At 46.8% G+C, this 23,104-nt stretch overlaps 1 protein-coding gene across 16 annotated transcripts in view; it reads left to right on the forward strand.

Annotated features, from left to right (window-relative positions):
- The window catches only part of PFKFB4 (6-phosphofructo-2-kinase/fructose-2,6-biphosphatase 4), a 42,888-nt gene extending 21,611 nt beyond the window's left edge, over positions 1 to 21,277 (forward strand). For 4 of the 16 annotated variants that reach the window (XM_070577119.1, XM_070577113.1, XM_070577118.1 and 1 more), the window contains exons 9-14: positions 5 to 181; positions 14,859 to 14,963; positions 17,062 to 17,191; positions 17,289 to 17,351; positions 18,270 to 18,334; positions 20,249 to 21,277. In XM_070577119.1, coding sequence (XP_070433220.1) covers positions 5 to 181; positions 14,859 to 14,963; positions 17,062 to 17,191; positions 17,289 to 17,351; positions 18,270 to 18,334; positions 20,249 to 20,308 — 600 coding nt within the window. In that variant the 3' untranslated portion in view covers positions 20,309 to 21,277. Of the gene's footprint in view, positions 1 to 4; positions 182 to 14,858; positions 14,964 to 17,061; positions 17,192 to 17,266; positions 17,352 to 18,269; positions 18,335 to 20,248 lie in introns of all 16 variants that reach the window. The other 12 variants (XM_070577115.1, XM_070577120.1, XM_070577112.1 and 9 more) reach the window with 6 other exon arrangements.
- Positions 21,278 to 23,104: the final 1,827 nt, after the last annotated feature.

Genomic DNA, 23,104 nt, shown 5'->3' on the forward strand with positions numbered 1-23,104 from the left:
TCAGTTTGCCAAGAGCCTGGCCCAGTTCATCAGTGATCAGAACATCAAGGACCTGAAGGTCTGGACGAGCCAGATGAAGAGGACAATCCAGACAGCCGAGGCACTGGGTGTGCCTTACGAGCAGTGGAAGGTCCTCAACGAGATCGATGCGGTAGTCACCATCTCTTCCCTCCCTGCCCAGGTCTCCGGGGCACGGCTGCGCTCAGCTAGGGTGACAGTGTTGAGGGTCAGGAGAGCTTCCCCTTAACTTTTCTTCCTGTTTTGGGGTTTTCATTGTCCCTCCCTCCCTTCCTTCCCTTCTTTTGCATTTAACTGTTTAGATAAACCAGAATTTATTTTGATATTCTGACATAAGCCTTAAATCTCATCTTTCCCCAGTTAACTAACTTATCTGTAACTATCTATCATTTTCCTGTTGATTTGTTTTATCTACTCTTATATTATTACGTGAAATTTATTTATCTGTTCATGCACCAATATCACACTGTTTTACCTATGGCAGTTTTTCACTGTGTGTATTGGCCACTTGGATATCTTTTGTGAGGTCTTTTGCACTTTTTTCCCCCTATTGGATTGTCTGCCTTTTACTTATTGATTTTAGGAGTTCTTCATGTACTCTAGATATGATGCATATCTGGTAATTTTTGATTGAATCTGGACATTTTGTGTGAACAGTTATGGAGATAATATGAAGTTCTGCTTAATGCTATCTTTCTCCAGAGGATTAGGTTTTGCTTCTGGCAGGCAGTTGGAGCAGATTACCTTAGTCTCATCAGGGATAGAACTGTTTCAAAGCTGCATGTTTTGTTTTTGTTTTTGTTTTGATGAAGACTGGCCCTGAGCTAACATCTGTTGCCAATCTTCCTCTATTTTATGTGGGATGCTGCCACAGCTTGGCTTGACAAGCGGTGCTGGGTCTGCGCCTGAGATCCCAACCTGTAAACCCTGGGCCACCAAAGTGCAGCACACAAACTTAATCAGTACTATGCCACCCGGCTGCCTCCAGAGCTGTGTTTTAATCCTTATGGAGGCTACTCAATTTTCAGGTCCTTCTGTTTCTAGAGTGTAGCCTTTAAGGTGCTGATGGAAAACCTTGTGGGCCCTAAGCTTCTATTTTTTGTCTCCTCAGCCTAAGATTGCTGACAGCTGTGCCAAGCTTCTGCCCACCCAGCCCCTACTTCCTGCTTGGCTTCTCATCATTTCCCCCCCAGTTTTATTGAGATATGATTGACATATAACTTTGTATCAGTTTTAGGTGTGCAACACGATGATTTCCTATATGTATGTATTGTGAAATGATTAGCACAAGTTTAGTTAACATCCATCACCTCACAGAGTTACGCATTTTTTTTCTTGTGATGAGAACTTTTAAGATCTACTCTCAGCAACTTTTAAATATACGATACAGGATTAAGTTTAGTTAGCAGTGTAATGCTGTACATACATCATAGCTCCAGAACTTATTTATCTTATAACTGCAAGTTTGTATTTTTTGACCACCTTCACCCATTACCCCTACCCCCAGCTGCTTATTCTTTTAACTGCCACTTTCCCTCAAAGGGAAAAATGATGCTATATATCAGGTTCACCTCTTTGGTCTTCCCTTCAGTCCAAGATCTTGGCCCCTCAAATCCTCTCTGCCTTGTAGCTCTATGCTGATCTCAAACAGATTTAAATTTTTTTTCTGTCTGACTTTTCTAATTGCTGTCACTGGAGGGTTGGTCTGAAACAAGCTAGTCCACCATTGCCTAAAGTGGAAGTCACTAATGAGATCAGATTTGAATCTTAGAAAGATCACCCCAACTGATGTAGAGAATGGTTCTGTTGGGATGAGGTTGGGGGGACCAAGCTGGAGAAGGGAGACTAGTTAGAGGTGCCTGCAGTGGTCTGGTAAGGTGATGACATCTGTGACTTGGGTGGCAGCAGTGAAAGAGAAAGGAGTGGATGGATTTGAGGGACGTTATTCCCTCATCATGTATTCATATGAACCTCCCAGTGGTAGGAACTGGGCCACGTGCTGGGGACTGAGAGCCTGGTGAAGTGATAGAACCTGATGATAACTGGCTGTGGGGGTAAAAAGGAGAGAAATCCAGGATGACTCCACATTTCCAGCCACCGGGAAATGTTCTGGGTCGAGGAAGGTGATGAGCTCACGTGAGGGCAGTAGCTATGTCTGCTTTGTTCACCACGTGGTAGGTGCTCAATAAATATGTACTGAATGAAAGGAGGAAGTTCGTGGGAGATGTTCAAGAGCAGATACCCTGGAGGCAGTCTGATCTCCGAGGAGAAGTCGGGGCTTGGGCATCCTTCCTACAGACGTCGTACTTGAGACTGTGGAATGGATGAGGTGGCTGAGGGAAGAGAAGTGGGACCAGGACAAAGCCCTGGGGAGCCCCAGCATTTAAGGGGCTATGGAGGTGACCATGGAAGTGAAAGCAGAGAGAAGGAGGCAGTGGTCAGTGGGGTGAGATTCCACAGAGAGTGGGGAGTGAGGCCAGGCTCCAAACTGACCATTAGGATGTAATAGCAAGATCATTGGGGTTCTTGGCATGAGCCTGGTGGGGCTGGTGCCCAATGGGAGTGGGTGGGGAAGTGAGTGAGAGGGATTATAACATTGTATTAGTTTTAGGTGTGCAACATGATGATTTAATGTATGTATATACTGTGAAGTGATTACCACAATAAGTTTAGTTAACATCCATCACCTCACATAGTTGCAAATTTTGGAGGGGGCTCAGAGTCAAGGGAGAGAGTGAGCATACAAGGAGTGAGAATACGGGAGGCCCTGACGGGTGGCCAGAGAGATTCTGGGGTATCAGGAGGGGAGAGGGGTGCGGGTGGCCACAGAGAATTATGTCTAGTATCTTTTTCTTCAGAATCTCATGGAGATTTCCCTTAAGAGTGAGAGGAAGGAAAAGTTTCAAATGGAAGTTAACCAATGGGAAGAGTTAGCTGGTCTAGAGACCAGGAATTTTCTGGGATACTTTTGTCTGTGTCCTGGGGGTGGTCCACCAGCTCCCAACAGATGGATGCAGCTGTGTAAAAGGCAGACTGCTTGTTAACTTGTCACCTTGTTCAGTTTTGTCCCTATGGATATGATGGAAGCACAGGGGGACAGAGGAGGTGAGTAGTTGGGAGGAGGGTAGTGAGGACACATGGTATGGAATGCATTCAAGCTGGAAAAGATTTGGGGAGCAGATGGGGGAGTCCACGGCATTATGAGATGGGAGGGGCCCCAGGGGACAGGGTTCATTGGGGCAGGTAGGCCAAGGAGGCTGACAGTAGGGGTGTTAACAAGGGACACAGCTCCAGTGTCCTGTGGGAGGTTGAGCCACTTGGCCACAAGGAGGAAGCCTTATTGTTGTTTCTTGTGAATAAGATCTTGTCCCGACTCTGTCTGGTTGTTGATGGTCCACAGAAAACCCATGACAAAATTCCTTTATTTACTGTAGTAATTTTCCAGTTAATTCTCTTAGGTTTTCTTTCTTTTTTTTATTTTAACTTTTTGTTGTTGTTGTTTTTTGAGGAAGATTAGCCCTGAGCTAACTGCTGCCAATCCTCCTCTTTTTGCTGAGGAAGACCGACCCTGAGCTAACATCCGTGCCCATCTTCCTCTACTTTATATGTAGGATGCCTACCACAGCATGGCTTGCCAAGTGGTGCCATGTCTGCACCCAGGATCCAAACCGGCAAACCCCGGGCTGCCGAAGTGGAAAGTGCGCACTTAACTGCTGTGCCACCGGGCCGGCCCTCTCTTAGGTTTTCTTAAGGAGCTATCAGATCTTCTGAAATAAGGATAATTCAGTTTTCACCTTCACAGACTTTGTGTTTCTGTTTTGTATTATTGCATTGGCAAGAATAAGTGACGGGCAAACTAGATTTCCTTGTTTGCCTCTTAATTTAATGGGCTGATATTATAAAATGAATTTGGTGGATTTTCAGTCTCTTCTGAGCCTTTAGGATTCACTCCTCCTTCAGCAAAGCTCCCTGACCTGGGGCTTTGTATTCTTTGAGTTAATTCTTTGATGACAATTAAAGTGTATTCTTTGGTCTATTTTTTTAAACATATTCTTGAGTCATCTTATTTGTCCTCTGATGTTTTATTATGAAAAGTTTCAAAGGAACAGAGCACCAGTGAAGTGTGAGAACAATATAAGGCAAACTAATACATGTGTGACTGGAATCTTAGAAAAAGATGGGTGTAGAGAACAGAAAAGAAATATTTGCAGAAATAATGGGTAAAAGTCAGAGAGTTGTTCAGTTGCAAAGGGGAGAAGGCAACTTTTTGGATGATCGAATTTATATCGTGATTGTGGTGGTGGTTATATAACTTTATACATGTGTTAAAACTCATTGAAGGGGCTGGCTCCGTGGCCGAGTCGTTAAGTTCTCGCGCTCCAGCTTGAGCGGCCCAGGGTTTCGCCAGTTTGGATCCTGGGCGCGGACATGGCACTGCTCATCAGGCCATGCTGAGGTGGCATCCCACATTCCACAACTAGAAGGACCCACAACTAAAAAAAAAAAAAAATATATATATATATATATATATATATATATATATACACACACAACTATGTCCTGGGGGCTTTGGGGTGAAAAAGGAAAAATAAAATTAAAAAAAATTAAGATTAAAAAAAAATAACATTGAATTGTACTTAAAATTGGTAAATTTTATTGTATGTAAATTTTACCTCCATAAAAATGATAATTTCCTCCTTCCCTCAAAAAGTTTCAAACAGATAGCAGAGTTGAAAGATTTTTATAGGAACACCTGTATACCTGCTATATTAGCTTTCTATTGCTGCATAACATATTACCACAGACTTAGTGGCTTCAAACAACACACAATATTATCTCACAGTTTCTGTGGGTCAGGAGTCTGGCAGGGATTGGCTGGGTTCGCTGCTCAGGGTCTTATCAGGCTGCAGTCAAGATGTTGGCCAGGGCTTTGGTCTTATCTGAGGCTTGGGGTCTTCTTCCGAGCTCATGTGGTGTTGGCAGAATTCCTCTCCTTGTGGTTATAGGAGTGAGGTCCTTGGGGCCGGCCTCGTGGCCTCGTGGTTAAGTTCGTGTGCTCCACTTTGGCAGCCCAGGGTTTCACTGGTTCAATCCTGGGCGCTGACATGGTACCGCTCATCAAGTCATGCTGAGGCGGTGTCCCACATGCCACAACTAGAAGGACCCGCAACTGAAAATACACAGCTATGTACTGGGGCCTTTGGGAGAAATAGGAAAAAATAAAATCTAAAAAAAAAGAAGGAGTGAGGTCCTATTCCTATCAGCCAAAGGGGTGCTCTCAACTGCCAGGGGCCATACACAATTCTTGTGATGTGACCCTCATACAATATGGCAGCCTAATTCTTCAAAGCCAGCAAGGAGGAGTCTCTATCTCTCTATAGTCAGCTAAGACGGAGTCTTATGTAATATAACATGGTCGTGGCATTGACGTCCTATCACCTTTGCATAGTCTGGTGGTTGGTTAGAAGCAAGTCACTGACTCTGCCTGTGCTCAAGGGGAGGGGATTATATAAGAGCTTGACTCACTGGGAGTCACCTTAGGGTGTGTCTGCACCTCCACCCTCAAGATTCTACCATCAACCTTTTATTATACCTGCTTTATCATCTCCTATTCATCTTTGCATCCCGAGTCCTCCTAATAGTTTATTTTATTCAAAATTTATTTGTTCATCAGAATGTTAAGTTATTAGTACATATCAGTAGATTATGCTCATGTCATAGTATCAGTATCAGTAGCTGTTACCCTTTTTTCCATCCTTTGATTTTGTGGGTTTATTCTTCTTTCTTCTATTTTCTTTTGTGAGGAAGATTGGCCCTGAGCTAATGCCCATTGCCAATCACCCTCTTTTTACTTGAGGAAGATTGTCCCTAAGCTTACATCTGTGCCAGTCTTTCTCTATTTTTTGTACGTGGGATGCTGCACCTGGGATCTGAACCTGTGAACTCTGGGCCACCGAAGTGGAGCGCATGAACTTAACCACTATGCAACCAGGCCAGCCTCTCTTCTTTCTTAATTAGATTTGCCAGAGATGGCCACTCATTGAATTTTTTCTGAAGAACCAGATCTCAGATTGTATAAATTCTATTGTTTTTTTGTTTTCTAATTAATTAATTTTTTGCTTTTGTTTATATCATTTCCTTTTACTTACTTCCTTTGGTTTTCTAATTTCTAGAGTTTATTGACTAGGACATTTATAATCATTCTTTCTTCTTGAATAATGAAAGCATATAAAGCTATTTTTTGCCTCATTTTATTGAGTTGCAGTCAGAGAATGTGACCTGTAGTTTTAGCCTTTTGGAATTTGTTGAGGCCCTCGCTATTGCCTAGAATATGGTAAATTTTCATAAATATCTCATGGCCATTTGCAAGGAAGGTCTGTTGTCTGTTGATTGGATACAACATCCAATATGTGTTCGTTATCAAATTATATGAAAGAATTACAGAGTTTTTGCACTTGTGGGGGTGTATGTGTGTGTGATGAAGCATTCTCATTTTTAGAATTTTATGTTGAAGTATTTCAGGTGAAATAGAATCATGTCTGGCATTATCTTCAAAGTAATCCAGTTGGTTGGGGAGAGGGAAGCAGGTATAGGTTTAGTTGAAACAAGATTGGTTGTGTTGTTAATATTCAAGGCTAAGAAGTGGGTACATGGGATCATTCATTATACTATTGTCTCTACTTTTCTGTATGGTTGAAAATTTCCATAAGAAAAAGTTTGTATGTGTATCTCCTTAATTTCAACTTCTTAATTATATCCTTTAAATTTTCTGTATCCTTATATTTTTTGGTTTACTTGATCATCATAAGTCAATAGTTGAATGTTAGAGACACTCTATAATTATTATTTTGTTCATTTTTCTTGCATTTTTAACAATTTTGCATTATTTTTACTTTTTCTCTTCTATATGTCAATATTTTGTTATGAAGTAATTTAAAAGTTCATGACTTATGAATTTGTGGGACATAAAATGAAACAGATGGCCACTCCAGTAAGGTTAATTCAGTGAGCATTTATAAAGGGACTATTTGCAAAGACATGGGCAGGGTAGAGGGAAACTACAAGGGGTATTACTTTTTACTGACCTCCTAACAACAGGAACCATTGCTTCACTTGGGCAGAGGAGAGAGGAAAGAGAGAGGATACAGGAATCAGGGGGCAGGGAGCACTGAGGACAGAGCAGCCTGATGGGATGAGACCTTAGGTGAGGACCCAGACCACTGAAAGCAACTCCTGTAGGAGGGAGCCTGGGAATAAACATCTCAGCCTCGCTCTCTTCCCTCCCTATGACCTCCTGTCAGGGTTCTTTATGGACTAGCCCAATAAAAATTAGTGGCCATGCGAGCCTTGTGGATGCAGTCCACAAGGGTCAGCCTTCTGGGGCAGAGAGCAGATGGAGAAGCAGGAGAAGGATCTGGAAGGGCAAATGAGATGAACCAGCACAGCACCTCCTTTTCTTTCCACCTTTAAAAGAAGCTATTCCGTTGTCTTCTGGGTTGCATTGTTTCTAACAGGAGGTTTGTTGTCATTCTCATCTTCATTCTGTACATAACGTATCTTCTTTTTCTCTAACTGCTTTTAATTTTTTTTTTTTTTAAAGATTGGCACCTGAGCTAACATCTGTTGCCACTCTTTTTTTTTTTTCTTCTTCGTCTCCCCGAAGCTCCCTGGTACATAGTTGTATATTCTAGTTTTGAGTTGCCACCCTAGCATGACCTGATGAGCAGTGCCACGTCTGCGCCCAGGATCTGAACTGGTGAAACCCTGGGCTGCTGAAGTGGAGCATGCAAACTTAACCACTTGGCCATGGGGCCAGCCCTTACTTTTTTTTAATTTAATTTTTACTGAGTTAATGATAGGTTACAATCTTGTGAAATTTCAGTTGTACATTATTGTTTGTCAGTTGTGTTGTAGGTGCACCCCTTCACCCTTTGTGCCCACCCCCCACCCTACCTTTCCCCTGGTAGCCACTATTCTGTTCTCTTTGTCTACATTTTTAAATTCCTCATATGAGTGGAGTCATACAGAGGTTGTCCTTCTCTATCTGGCTTATTTCACTTAACATAATTCCCTCAAGGTCCATCCATGTTGTTGCAAATGGGATGATTTTGTTCTTTTTTATGGCTGAGTAGTATTCCATTGTATATATATACTACATCTTCTTTATCCATTCATCTGTTGATGGGCACTTAGGTTGCTTCCACGTCTTGGCTATTGTAAATAATGCTGTAAAGAACATTGGGGTGCTTGGGACTTTTGGAATTGCTGACTTCAAGCTCTTTGGATAGATACCCAGTAGTGGGATAGCTGGATCGTATGGTAGTTCTATTTTTAATTTTTTGAGGAATCTCCATACTGTTTTCCATAGTGACCAGCCCCTACTTTTAATTTTTAATTCTCTCCTATCACTGATTTTCAGCAATTTGCTTATGATGCGCCATGGGGTATATTTTCTTTTAATGTTTATCCTGCTTGGAGTTCATTGAGATTCTTTGATTTTGTTTAGATTTTGGAGTTGTTTATGTTGAGGCCAAAGCAAATCTGGTACTAGTTACTCTCTTATGGCTCCGTCTTTGTTTTGGATGGTTCCTGTTTCAATATAAAACACTTTTAGCATGGATTTATACTTTGGCTAATTTGAATGTTACCATATTACTTGCAAGTACAGTATTACCAATATTACTTGCTTTTCTTTTTCCAATTTTGTTTATTGTGGTAAAATACACATAACATAAATTTACCATCTTAACCATCATTTTTAAGTACACAGTTCATTGGTATTAAATACATTCATAATATTGTGCAACCATCACCACCGTCCATCTCCAGAACTCTTTTTGTCTTGTAAAATGGAAACTCTATACTCATTAAACAATAACTCCCCATTCTCTCCTCCCCCCAGCCCCTGGCAACCTCCATTCTACTTTCTATCTCTGTGATTTTGACTACTCCAAGTACCTCACTTAAGTGGAATCATACAGTATTTGTCTTTTTGCAACTGGCTTATTTCACTTAGCATAATGCCCTCAGGGTTCATCCACGTTGTAGCATGTGTCATGATCACCTTCCTTTTTAAGGCTGAATAAGGTTTCATTGTATGGATATTCCACGTTTTGCTTATCCATTCATCTGTCAATGGACACTTGGGTTGCTTCTACCTTTTAGCTGTTGTAAATAATGCTGCTATGAACATGCGTATGCGACTATCTCTTTGAGACCTTGCTTTCATTTCTTTTTTGTTTTTTTGGTTTTTTTTTTAAGATTTAATTTTTCCTTTTTCTCCTCAAAGCCCCCTGGTACATCGTTGTGTATTTTTAGTTGTGGGTCCTCCTAGTTGTGGTACGTGGGATGCCGCCTCAGCATGGCTTGATGAGTGGTGCCATGTCCGCGCCCAGGATGCAGACCAGGGAAACGCTGGGCCGCCGAAGCTGGAGAGTGCCAACTTAACCACTCGGCCACAGGGCCGGCCCCTCATTTCTTTTTAGTATATACCTAGACATGGGATTGCTGGATCATATGGTATTTCTGTTTTAATTTTTTTGAGGAACCACTATAGTACTATTTTCCACAGTGGCTGTACCACTATACATTCCTACCAACAGTGCATAAGGGTTTCAGTTTCTCTACATCTATGCCAACAACACTTGTTGTTTTTCTGTTTTTTTGGGAGTAGCCTTCCTAATGGGTATGAGGTGGTATCTCATTGTGGTTTTAATTTGCCCATCCCTACTTTTTATCTGTATTTTTTGGTTATATTTACTCCCTTTTATTTTTAACCTTTTTGTATCATTTTCTTTAGATGAAAGGAGCACATCTTTGGTTTATTTTCCAGCCTAGCTTGAGAGCTTTTTTCCATTCAGGGATCTAAACCCATTTACATTTATTATTATAATTGCTGTGTTTGATCTTGTTTTAAATACTTTGTAGTTTTCTCTTTATTCCAATTTTTCTGTATAAAGATCATCTTTTTGTATAAAAAAAAGATGTATAAATATCGCCTTTGGAAGGCAGACAGTGTTTCTATTCCAGTAGTCATTACCTTGAAGCTTTTCAAAGACATTCTTTTTTTTTTTTTCTTTGAGGAAGGTTAGCCCTGAGCTAACATCTGCCACCAATCTTCCTCTTTTTGCTGAGGAAGCCTGGCCCTGAGCTCACATCTGTGCTCATCTTCCTCTACTTTATATGTGGGACGCCTGCCACAGCATGGCTTGCCACAAGCAGTGCCGTATCTGCACCCAGGATCTGAACCCGCGAACCCCAGGCCGCCAAAGCAGAACATGTGCACTTAGCTGCTGTGCCACTGGGCCAGCTCCCTCAAAGACATTCTTAAGCAGGATGCACATAAAGGAATAATTAAAATATACTTGTGAAAGTTATTAACAGGAAAATAATTCTTGGCTCTGTTGGGAAAGATGAGGCTGTGTTATTTCCATCTATTTCCTTTCTTCTCAGTTTTTTCGTTAATGTAGTTGGGCAGAGTTCAGGATCATGATTTTTTAAATCTGTGTTTTTCTCTTCTTCACAGTTAATGATCTCTTTCAAAAGAGTAAGCACTTTTTGTAGCCTATTTTGTAACTCATTTAACCATTTGTAGGCTCCCATCAGCTGTGGCTGGTGGGAGCTGTGGGAGGTCTCCAGGCTCTGATTTCTTTCTCAGGCAAAGGGCAGCTCCCTGGGACAGGTTAGGGGCCGTGTCTGCCCTGCAGGGACAGGGACGTGGCTCTAGCATTTGGTTTTGCAGAGAAACATTTGGCTGCCCCAATTTGTTTCCTTTGAAGTTAATCTGATTCTTTTCCTAGATGCTTGTGGATTCCCTTCTTGATCTTTCATATTTGGCATCTACTGGAACTTGTAGGACCTATTAATCATCCATGTTATCTTTGTTCTTTTTCTCTGTTCTGGTAAACAGCCTTGGGCTAGTCTTCTATGTCAACATCCGGATTTTTTTCATAATTTAATCCACAACTTACTGCCTTATTTTTCCTTTTTTTTTAAAAAAAACCAAACGGCTTTATTGAGATATGAATCACGTATCATACAGTTCACCTAAAGTATATAATCCAGTGGTTTTTAATGTATTCAAAGAGTTATACAATCATTGCCACAGTCAATTTTAGAACATTCCATTACTTAAAAAACAACCCTACAGGGGCTGGCCCCATGGCCGAGTGGTTGAGTTCATGCGCTCTGCTCTGGTGGCCCAGGGTTTCGCTGGTTCGGATCCTGAGCTTGGACCTAGCAGGCCATGCTGAGGCGGCGTCCCACATAGCAGAACTAGAAGGACCTACAACTAGAATATACAACTATGTATATGTACTGGGGGGCTTTGGGGAAAAGGGAAAAAAAAGAATATTGGCAACAGATGTTAGCTCAGGTGACAATCTTTAATAAGAACAACCCCATAGGACCAGCCCATGGCCTAGTGGTTAAGTTCGGTGTGCTCCGCTTTGGCCGCCCTGGTTTAGTTCCCAGGAGTGGACGTACACCACTTGTCTGTGACCATGCTGTGGTGGTAGCCCACATACAAAAAGAGGAAGATTGGCAGTGGATATTAGCTCAGGGCGAATCTTCCTCAGCAAAAAAAAAAGCAACCATATACCCCTTAGCAGTTGCTCCCCATTTCCTTCCAACCCCTCCCACAAGCCTTAGGCTACTACTATTTTGTGTCTCTATAGGTTGTCGTATTTTGAACATTTTATGTAAATGGAATCATATGATAGGTGGTCTTTTATGACTGGCTTCTTTCACTTAGCGTGTTTTCAAGGTTCATCTCTGTGGTACACAGAACTTCATTTCTGTGGTATCAGAACTTCATTTCTTTATATTGCCAAGTACTAAGTAGTCTGTTGTGTGGATAGACCACATATTATTTACTCATTCATCAGTTGGTGGGCATTTGGGTAGTTCCCATTTTTGGGCTTTAGGAATAATGTTGCTGTGAACATTCACGTTCAAGTTTTTGTGTGGACATGTTTTTATTTCTCTGGGGTACATACCTAGGAGTGGAATTGCTAGGTTACATGGACACTTTATGTTTAACCTTTTGAGGACCTGCCAGACTGTTTTCCAAAGCAGCTGCACCATTTCACCTTTCCACCAGCTGTATATGAGAGTTCTGATTTCTCCACATCCTTGCCAACACTTGTTATTATCTGTCTTTTTGATTATACCACACAACTCTGGAACACAATTCAGCCAAGTTCTCTGCCATTTTGTAACAAAGATCGCCTTTTCTCTAGTGTCCAATGACATACACCTCATTTCCTTCTGAGGTCTCACCAGACATACCTTTAATAATCAGATTTTTAGCAACATTCTGTTCATGATGACATATGTATCCTGGAAGACGATGGAAGCTCTGTCTACTGTGCTTCACTTTCTTCTGAGCCTTCACCAGAATCACTTTTAATGTGCATATTTTTACCAAGTTTCTGGTGGTTGCCAGCAGTCCTTGGCATTCCTTGGCCTACAGCTGCATCACTCCAATCCCAGTCTCCATCATCGCATGGCTTCTTCCCTATGCGTCTCTCTGTGTCTTCACTGGCCTTCTTGAAACAATACCAGTCACCCTTAAATGACCTCATCTACTTGGTTACATCTGCAAAGATCCTATTTCCAAATAAGGTCACGTTCACAGGTACCAGTGGTTTAGAATTCATACCTTTTCTAGGGGGACACATTGAACTCACAACAGGTGGTTTGCATCTTTCTAGGAATTTTCCTTTTTCATTTAAGTTATCTAATTTGTTGGTATAAGGTTGTTAACGATAGTCCCTTACAATCCCTTTCATTTCTGTAAGCTTGGTAGCAGTGTCCCTCTTTCATTCCTAATTTTAATAATTTGAGCTTTCTTTTTTCTTGTCAGTCTAGCAAAAGATTTGTGAATTCTCTTGATCTTTTCAAAGCACCAACTTTTGATTTTGTTGCTTTTCTCTGTTTTCTGTTTTCTATTTCATTAATTTCTGCTCTAATCTTTATTATTTCCTTTTTCCTGCTTGCTTTGGGTTTAATTTGCTCTTCTTTTTCCAGTATCTTAAAGTGGAAGATTAGATTGTTGATTGGAAATCTTTTTCAATTATTATATTGAGGTCATATTGCTTTGTAACATTGTATAATTTCAGGTATACGTTGTTATATATCAGTTTCTTTTTTTTTTTTAAAGATTTTATTTTTTTCCTTTTTCTCCCCAAAGCCCCCTGGTACATAGCTGTATATTCTTCGTTGTGGGTCCTTCTAGTTGTGGCATGTGGGATGCTGCCTCAGCGTGGCTTGATGAGCAGTGCCATGTCCGTGCCCAGGATTTGAACCAACAAAACACTGGGTTGCCTGCAGCGGAGCGCATGAACTTAACCACTTGGCCATGGGGCCAGCCCCAGTATATATCAGTTTCTGTATGGACTGCATTGTGCTCACCACCAGTAGTCTAATTTTTATCACCATACATAAGTGCCCCTTTACTCCTTTTGCCCACCCCTTTACCCCGTTCTCCCCTGGTAACAACTAATCTGTTCTTTTTGTCCATGTGTTTATCTTCCACATATGAGTGAAATCATACAGTATTTGTCTTTCTCTGGCTTATTTTGCTTAACATCATACCCTCAAGATCCATCCATGTTGTTGCAAATGGGAGGACTTTGTCTTTTTTTATGGCTGAGTAGTATTCCATTGTATATTATACATACATACATGCTATATATACATACATACATATACGTATACATACATACATACTATACAAAGTGGTAATCTATTGTGTATGTATACCACATCTTCTTTATCCATTCATCAGTTGATGGACACCTAAGTTGCTTCCACATCTTGGCTATTGTGAATAATGCTGCAATGAACATAGGGCTGCATAAATCTCTTTGAATTGTTGGTTTCATGTTCTTTGGATATATACCCAGTAGTGAGATAGCTGGATCATATGGTATTTCTATTTATAATTTTTTGAGAAATGGAAATCTTTTTTGATACAGGCATTTACAGCTATAAATTTTCCTCTTTTATCTTTCCTTTTTAATAGACAGCTTTGCCCCCAGGGCTTTGTGTAGAAAAAAGCGCTTAGAACAAAGGCAGAGATCAGCAGCTTTTTATTAAGGGTACTTTATTGCTTCTTCCTCTCGTTGGGCATGTCCTGTGTGCTGGCTCTTGGCTTGAGCCTTGGAAGGACACTGGACAGTTCACTCATCTTCTGGGCTCCTTAGCAGAGGAGTGCTTTGGAGGGAGCTTGTCTCTCCTTGCCGTGTTCCAGGGGAGTGGTCCATAATGCTGCTCATAATGTGGGCTGTCAGGGGTAGTCATGGCTAATGAAGTGATGGCCCAGTGTGCTCTGGGCCTCTCTGGACCCTTACATGACACTTAAGTGTTCTCAACCAGTGTTCTCTCTCTGCTGATTTTTTTTAATGGCCTTTTTAAATGGTAATCTATGCTTTGTGTGTGTGTGTATCCTGAATGACACAAGTGAAATCTTACTTTGTAGCTTGCACAACAGTCCATACTCAGGAGTAGTATTTCCACAGCACAGAAAACAAAAGACACGTTAGAAAAGACACATAGTTAACATTTTTGTGTTTATTTTTATGGCATAAACTGAATGAATGGTTGATGGATGGGTAAAAGTCTATTCTGATAGCTTTTTCTAAATGAGGGGCCACCCCCTGCTCAGTGTCCCCAGAGGACCTGCTCTTCCCAGATGGGTTCTAAGCTCCAGGCTGGGAGGGCCTGCATGGCCCAGCAAATGCTCCGTAAACCTGGTCCCCTTTGCCTGCCCTCCCCCCAACACAGGGCTGATCCCGGGGCCTGGCATGGGAGGTGTGATGACCATGGTGTCTCCCTAGGGCGTCTGTGAGGAAATGACTTACGAGGAAATTCAAGATCATTATCCACTGGAGTTTGCCCTGCGGGACCAGGACAAGTACCGGTACCGGTACCCGAAAGGAGAGGTAGGTGGGCTTTGGGGGCTTAGTCCCAGCCGCCTGCTGCCTTCCTAGGAAGACCACCTGTGGCTGAGGACCCTGTGGGGCTCTGCCGAGGCTATGTGGACAGCAGGAGGGCCTGGCCTCAGAGGTAGGCCAGTCCAGGTGTGTGTGTCATCTCCACTGCTTCCCGCCCGTGTGGCCCAGGCTGCAGCCCCCTCCTTGGGTGGTGGATGGACAGTGCTGCACAGGACTCCTAGCCCTGAGTCCCACTGGATCCCCATCACTCCCCATCTTTCCCTTCTTCCTTCCTGGAGGTGTCACAGCGTTATCCTGTCCTCCGCGGCTCCAGGCACCCCCCTAGCCCTAAATCCAGACCTAGGGAGACTTTACCCAGATGGGTCCTGGCCACTACAATCCACCTGCACTCATCACCTTTCGTTACACTGGCTCCTGCCTCTGTCCAGACCCCAGGTCACAAACAGGGTCACCTTTGACTTGGGTTATCTCCCACTTCCAGGAGGTGGTCTGGTGCTTGTCGCCAAATTAAAATACCCCCACAGACACACATGTGTGTACACACATACCCATACACACATAGAAGCCCCCCATCCAGATGCCTGGCTCACAGGCCCCTATGCTATACTGTCCTCAGGAACAGTATAGCTCTGGGTGACATTAATTATTCCCCACATCATATTGTGAGGCCGAGCTCAGATGTGGAACCAACCCAGATAACAGTAAAAAGAAACAAAACAGGGCCGGCCCGGTGGCGCAGCGGTTAAGTTCGCACGTTCCGCTTCTCAGCGGCCCAGGGTTTGCCGGTTTGAATCTCGGGTGTGGACATGGCACCGCTTGCCATGCCATGCTGTGGTAGGCGTCCCACGTATAAAGTAGAGGAAGATGGGCACAATGTTAGGGCCAGGCTTCCTCAGAAAAAGAGGACTGGCAGTAGCTGGCTCAGGGCTAATCTTCCTCAAAAAAAAAAAAAGAAACAAAACAGGTGCCGCCCCATGGCCTAGTGGTTTAAGTTTGCGTGCTCTGCTTCCGTGGCCCAGGGTTTCACTGGTTCGGATCTTGCGCGTGGACATGGCACCGTTCATCAAGCCATGCTGAGGCGGCGTCCCACATAGCACAAGCAGAAGGACCTAGAACTACAATATACGACTATGTACTGGGGGCTTTGGGGAAAAGAAGAAGGGGGAAAAAAAAAGAAGATTGGCAACAGATGTTAGCTCAGGTGCCAGTCTTTTTAAAAACAAGAAAAGAAAAGAAACAAAACAGTTGGCTGTGCAAACTTTAGAATACAGGGGGAAAATTGGTAGGGAAAGTATAGTTACCAAAAGAACCAATCAAGGATTTCCCTAGGACTACCAGAGGCCAGCACAAATCCATATTGGTTTTGTTCCCAATCAAAACATGGGGCAAATTCAGCTCCAAGTATGTGAGGCTTTTTTTGTTTGGAAGGACCGCTCACTGTGTGAAAAGAGGGATGAAACCCCGCAGGGCTTGGTCTGTAGTGAAAATCTCCAAACCTGCCAAGTAGAGGGATTGGTCTAAGGGCCCCCACCGGATACCTCAGGACACCCAGGGTGGTACAGGACAGGCAGACTGCAAGGATCGTTCTTGCAACTTCCGGTGTTTCTGACAGGTCACCCTAGTTTCGGGGGCTTTTTGTGTACTGCGTCTGCTGTGGGCTGGGAGGGAGCAGTGCCTTTTCCACCACTCATCAGTTGCCAGCATGTGAATCCCAGCAGTCGAGGGTTCAGCGAAGGGCCATGTGGGTGGACATGGAGGTTGCCCTTTGGGATGGCAGCCTGAGGCCCAGCCCTGTCCTCTCAGTCCTACTGGGACCTGGCCCTGGAATGGGGACGTGATCCCTTTCCCAGGCTACCAATCCTCACCCCCTCAGCTTCCTTCTCAAATGGACATCTCACTGTCGCAGTCCTGTGGCGGTAAGCTGCCCAGCCCCAGACCCTCAGGAGCCAGGCTGGAGGACACTTAACCACAACCTCCCAGAGTGGTGAGGAGTTCCAGGAGTGAGAAGGTAGCCCACTACCCAGGATGTCTCCCTCTCTGCCCCCTGGAGCTGGGCCTGAGGGACCCTTTCCACTTGCCCTTGCAGTCCTATGAGGACCTGGTCCAGCGACTTGAGCCTGTCATCATGGAGCTGGAGAGGCAAGAGAACGTGCTGGTCATCTGCCACCAGGCTGTGATGCGCTGCCTCCTGGCTTACTTCCTTGACAAGGCCGCAGGTGCGGGCCCTGCCCCGGGGGAGGTGGGGTGTGTGTGAGGGGACGACTGTCACCTGGGCATCCCTGGCATGCCAGCCCTCCCCGTCTGTGTCCACAGAACAGCTTCCCTACCTCAAGTGTCCGCTGCACACGGTCCTGAAGCTGACCCCTGTGGCTTACGGTAAGGAAACTTCCTGTGCACTGACCTTGGCTGCCAGGGTCTGGCTGTCTGCATGCTTCCGTGACTTCCTGCAAACCCCTTATAAATTCTGTTAGGAGCTCACTCCTCCTCCCTCCACCCTACTATCTTTTCCAATTTGCTTTTTAATTTTTTTGGTTTTATTGGTTTTTTATTGGTTTTTTGGTTTTTGGCCACAGAAAGTCTCCCCAGTGATCCTTCCTTAACCATCACCCACCCACATGAGGGCTTTTCTTCTGGTTTTTCCGTCACCCCCATGGCCCCCAGTACCTGAAACTTAAAGTATTCTGGGTACAGGGTGGTTTGCCTCCCACCTCTGCCTTTGGCTACACCAGGGGAGCCCCAGGCAGCTTCCTCAGCTCCTGGGCTCGGCTCCTTCCCTTCAGCATAGGCTGTGGCACCCCCAGGTGGTTGTGCTCTGGGGAGAATGACTGTAAAGCTCAGTGGCAGCTGGTGTCAATCCGTGTGCTCACCCCTCGTCCCCCAATACACTGAGCGCCTGGCACAATGTTGATTCAGCCTTGTGTGTATGACAGGTTTGGGTGGGGGTGGTCTTGGGGCCCTGAAAACTGAGTGTAATGACCCCATGCGGAACCAGGCTTATTGCTCCTCAGACCACCCTCGGCCCCCGAGGTTGGCAGCATAAGTCCTCAGTGTGGCCTGGATGTCTGGGCTCCACTGAAGCTGCACCGGACAGTGGCACATAAGCAAGGGCCTGACAAGGTGCCTTGTCCTTCGTCAGGGGTCCCCCAGAGCTGCCTAAGGTGGGAGGACTAGGGTGAGGCTGAGGCGCCAGCTCTGTCCTGTGTGCCCCACGCCTCCTCCTAAGATAAGTTTCTACCCTCTGTGGCTCCAGCTGCCTTTGAGGAGGGAGAATGGATTTGCATCTTCCCTTGGCAGGTTGTAAAGTGGAGTCCATATTTCTGAACGTGGTGGCTGTGAACACGCACCGGGACAGGCCTCAGGTAGCTATGGGGTCACCACTGGGGTGGTGGGCATGTTCCCGGGTGTGTCTAGACATGGCATCTTCCAGGGCTAGGCCCAGCTGGGGTGCCTGTCAGAGTGAGCTTCAGTTCTCTGCTCAAGGGGGCTGCTGTCTTATCTGCAGGATGAGGCCAGGGCTCTGGGTGTGGCCCTGGGCTAGGTCTTCCCAAGGGTGCTGCCTAGGGGGTGGGAAAGTGCCTGGCGCTGGGCCACCAGGCTTGGAAGCCCCTGAGCCTGGGTGTGGCTGCCTCCCCAGCAGCCCCACCACAGAAGTCTGAGCCAAGGAGGGAGGTCCCAGCTGGGGAAGAGGCTGGAGGCCAGTAAGGGGGCAGATGGGGATTCGTCCATGCTCTCCAACCAGCCCAGGCCTCATGAGCACCCTTTCCAACTCTGGCACTTTTAAAAATTAAAACAGTATTCTGCTTTGTTGAGGAAAGTGCCATGCAGATGCTGAGGGAGTCTTGGGACTGGGCAGAATCTTTCCTGCAGAAGAGCAGTTCACCATCCTGTGTTCCCCCAGTGCCTTGTTTAAGATAGAAGCTCCCTGAAGTGTTGCCCAGAATCACTTTCTATGCCCATATGGGGTCCTTCTGCCATGCTGATTACCTCTCCCTCTCCCACTGAAGCCAAGGGCAGGATTGCCCCTTCTGAACCCTATTCCCAGAGTCTACTGCACCAAGAAGGTTCCTGGGGCTTCAGTCGTGCCTGCTGCCACCCACGATGAGACATGCCAGGCCCTGGGTCCCTGCCGAGGGTGCTGGCCTTGGGCTGCTCACCTGCCGCCCCTTGGCCTTGAGCCCTGCAGGCAGAGATATGTGGATGTGTCTTCCTGCTTTCTAAGGCTGCCTCTCACCAGGAGCAGCTTCTTCCCCATTTGTCCTGAGAGTCTGGTCCAGGCCCAGTCTGGCACCCACAGGTCACAGGAAAAGGCATGTCCTAACAGACATCCTTTGTGCTGAGGAGAACTCAGATGGCATTGGGTCCCCAGCATTGACTGACCAGGTGATGGTGAGAGAGACCCCTGGATCTAGCAGGTGTTGAGGGCTGACCCACCTGGTCCACAGGGCAAGAGCTGGCATGGTCGTGAAGTAGCTGGCAGGCCACCCTGCCCGCCTCTGGGTGGGTGCTTCTAAGAGGCAAACTACTGCTTGTTACAGATTCCGGGATGCTTCCCTTTCAGGTGGGCGGATCCCCAGGTGCTAGCTCATCCTTGGGGGCAGCCTGTGGTGGGAAAGAGGGCCTTCAGACACACTGTCCCCATTGAGATTGTACCTGCCCTTACAATTCTGGTGGCCAGTCCTGTGAACCCGGGGGTGTGACCATGGGTATCATGTCTCCCTCCCTGCAGATCTGGGCATGTCACGTTGCACAGGGCTGCAACCTAGGTCATTGGTGACTTGTTCCATTGGGCCACCAGGATTGGGAGTCACACAGGACAGTCTCATAGAGCTGAGGGAAGACTCAGGCCTCCTGTTCCTTAGGCCTGAGTTGCCCTGAGCTCAGCAGGCTGTGGACAAACTGGGCTCTGCAGCAGGGCGGGGACCATCTGTGGCTGAGGGCTTCAGGAGAGCCAGGGGGCCAGTTGACCCAGACCTGAGGCAGGAGGTGGAGATGGCCTTACTCTAGGTGATGCCTGACCTGTCTGCAAGGAGCAAGCGGGAACCAGAGGCATCCTCCAACCCCCCCCCACCCCTTGTTCTTGTGTTCATCCACCCACTGTGTTCAAGAGACTCTTGACCACACTCTTAGGGAAGTTGAGGTCTGGAGTACTGCTACCAGGGCTCCTCAGGGTAAGAATGTGAGGCCAGATGGCCACAGTGATGGGGAAAGCACACAGCAGGTGTCCGTCTATTGTTGCCGTGGGCTGAATGTTGTGTGTTTTTATTTTTGTGCAGAATGTAGACATCTCGAGGCCTCCAGAGGAAGCCCTTGTCACAGTCCCTGCTCACCAGTGACTGCGTCTCATCCACTGTGACCCCTGGCAGGCATTCATCTCTGCAGCTGAGGTCATTCCAGGACCCCCGTCTGTGTGACAGTCGCCACACAGGAACGCCCTCAAAGCCATGCATGGCTGGTGGCACCCAGAACCCCTGCCCCAGCCCAACCCGCTTCCGTGTTGAGTCAGCGACGGGGTCGTACATGGTGCCTGACCTGCTGCTAAAAATCCTTCAGCCAGACTGTGTCTGCCCCGGGCTGGTGAGAGGTTTCCTGTGCCTGCTGTCTCTGTTGCAGCTTTTAGGTGTTCTCTCTCACTGGTCGGGTTGGCTTTGTGAAGTGTGAAACCCTAAAATGTGAAACAGAAAGCACTTGCTGTGATGGGCCCACCGTGGCCAAGCTGCAGGGTGGACCTGGGGACCCCTGCAGGGGCTCTGCTCTCCTCTCTGTGACCTCTTCTAGGGCCAGAGGCAAGGTCTTCATGGGATCCTGAGCTGCTGCTGCCTCAGGTGAGAGGGAGGGCCCTTCCCATCCTGCCCTGCCAGGAACTGAAGAGCTTCCTCCAAGGCAGACGTGCCCACTGGCCAGGTGCTTGTGTCCCTGCCACCGCATTTGAGGACACTCATGAAAGCAGTGTGCTCACTTCAGCACGTTGTGATGCACAGAAGCATTCAGGGTGCGGAGCACGCGTGGTCACCCCTTCCCAGTTGTGTGTACACTGGAATCCTTGTGGGAGCTGGGGCCCAGGCCGGCCCTTCCCCACTGCTCTGGTGGTGAAACCACGTAAAGCCAGGGCGGTGTGTGAGTTACTCTTCCCAGTTCACACTCCCATGTGCTCAAGGGAGGGGCTGCCGTCCTGTCTGCCCCCTCTGGCTGTGCCGCCAGGCTACCTCCCACTCCTGCTGCCTGTGTCCACATGGGAGTGGACACCAGTGACAGGGACATGCATTTGCTGTGAATGATTCAGAAAAGCTTGTTGTGGTCCTGTACAGCCTGTCCTGTCGTTTGTGACTCCACGTGGGGGGCGGAGCAGGGGAAAGGTCAGAACCCAGAGGCTGCCCCTCTCCAAGGGAAGATTTTCCCAGCGACTTCACGGCTCTTTGTTCACATGCACAGGAGCCTGGTAAAAATGACCTTGGGGAGTCTGCCGTCTGTCACGCCCCTGAGTTCTTTTGGGCCCAGAGAGACAGCCTGGGCAGCGGGTTCCAGCTGTATTTTATAGCTGGGCAAATGGACTGGCCAGCAAGTCATGGGGTTAGGTGAGAAAGTGTCTGATTTGTAGTCAGATGCCCTGCTGCCCACAGGTGGTCCTTGGTGAAGTCAGGCCCCAGGATCCCAAGCCCATTTTGCACCCAGAATCTTTCCTGGGCTGTGCTTGGCAGAGCAGCCACGTTTCCCAACCCCCCAGAGCTTTGCAGTCCACAGGTGCCACCTGTCCTTGAACGAAGTCATGTTCCTGGCCCCACTGGTATTCTCAGCTTCGTATGCTGCAGTACCTGTGGACAAACACGGGTGGAGAGGTGTCCAGGGTGGGGCTGGGGAAGGATCCTCCTTCTGGACTTGTTTCCTGTCAGACCCCCAAGCCCCTTAGACCCAAAGCCAGAGGAGCTTGCCACTGCCTTTGGGATATAGGGACTGCAGCCTTTGTTTCTGTGTTCCCCAGAATTTGGGTGACTTTTGGTTACCTGGGCACACTCACTTGTTGGCCATAATGGGTCCCTTCAGTCAGTGGCATGGACATCTGGATGTCCGCACCTCTCTAGAACCTCAGGCCAGCGAGATCAGCAAGGCCTTTTCTCTCTATGTCCAGAAGTCAGTCAAGAGCTGCTTGACCTGAATGTGTTACAAGGATTGGGATAGGGCAGAGGGAAGTCTGGGGTCACATCCTGAGCTGGGGCGGCCCCTCCTTGCCTCTGCCCTGGAGTGGTCTCTGCATGGGCAGCAACCCACCTGGTGGGCTGCCAGGTTTTAGCTGGGATGGTCAATGTGCATGTTTCAGACCTTCTGCTCTCTCTGGAATGGGTAGTGTTGGATCTCAGCCACCCATCAGACTGTGTCCGGCATTCTTTGCAATAAATACTTAAAAAAATAATATTAATCTAAGGTTGTATCTTGTGGCCAGCTCTCCATTTGTCAAGTGTCCTTTCCGGCCAGTGCTGCAGAACTGCATGTTGGGGTCTCTCTCCTAGGTCTGTGTTGGGATCCTTGGTCCAGCTCCCACCCCTATGCCTACCCCTCTCTGGAGAGGAAACTGTCTTGCCCTGGAGTGAGCCCTGGGCCTGGCACACACGGGCAGGGGCAGGGCCCGAGTTTTCTCTGGGCTGACCTGGGAATCTGGGATGGAGCACCATTAAGGGGAGGATTCTGGGGTCCCTAGAAATATGGGTCCCAAATGTTGGCATCCTTGGGGAGGGGAACCAGGGGCTGGATGGAGGATGGAGGGGCTGCATGAGGCCTTGGGTAGGGGCATGTTGTGGCTAGTTATATGGTGTTTGCTTTGTCACCTACTTCCAGGGTAGGGAATATGGTGACAAGGGGCAGGGCTTTCCCTTTCCCATGCCTCAAAATTTCATTGGACTTTCTAAACGTCCTGCCCTGGGCCTGGTCAGGCTGTTGGGAGGGCGGGTTGTAGGTGTTCCACCATGCAGGTGTTCCTCCATGGACGTGGTGGGGCTGAGCATGGCTGGGTGCCCACCTGCGCCTCTCCCAGTGTGTCAGGGCAGAGTGCGGCTATGGCTGGGCGGCTTTCGGGTGGTTCAGGGTTGCTGACAGCTATGGCTCTGCCTTACCCAGCTGTGTCACGGTGGATGACAGAA

The sequence above is a fragment of the Equus przewalskii genome, chromosome 15, assembly GCF_037783145.1.
Source record: "Equus przewalskii isolate Varuska chromosome 15, EquPr2, whole genome shotgun sequence".
Classification (NCBI taxonomy): Eukaryota; Metazoa; Chordata; class Mammalia; order Perissodactyla; family Equidae; genus Equus; species Equus przewalskii.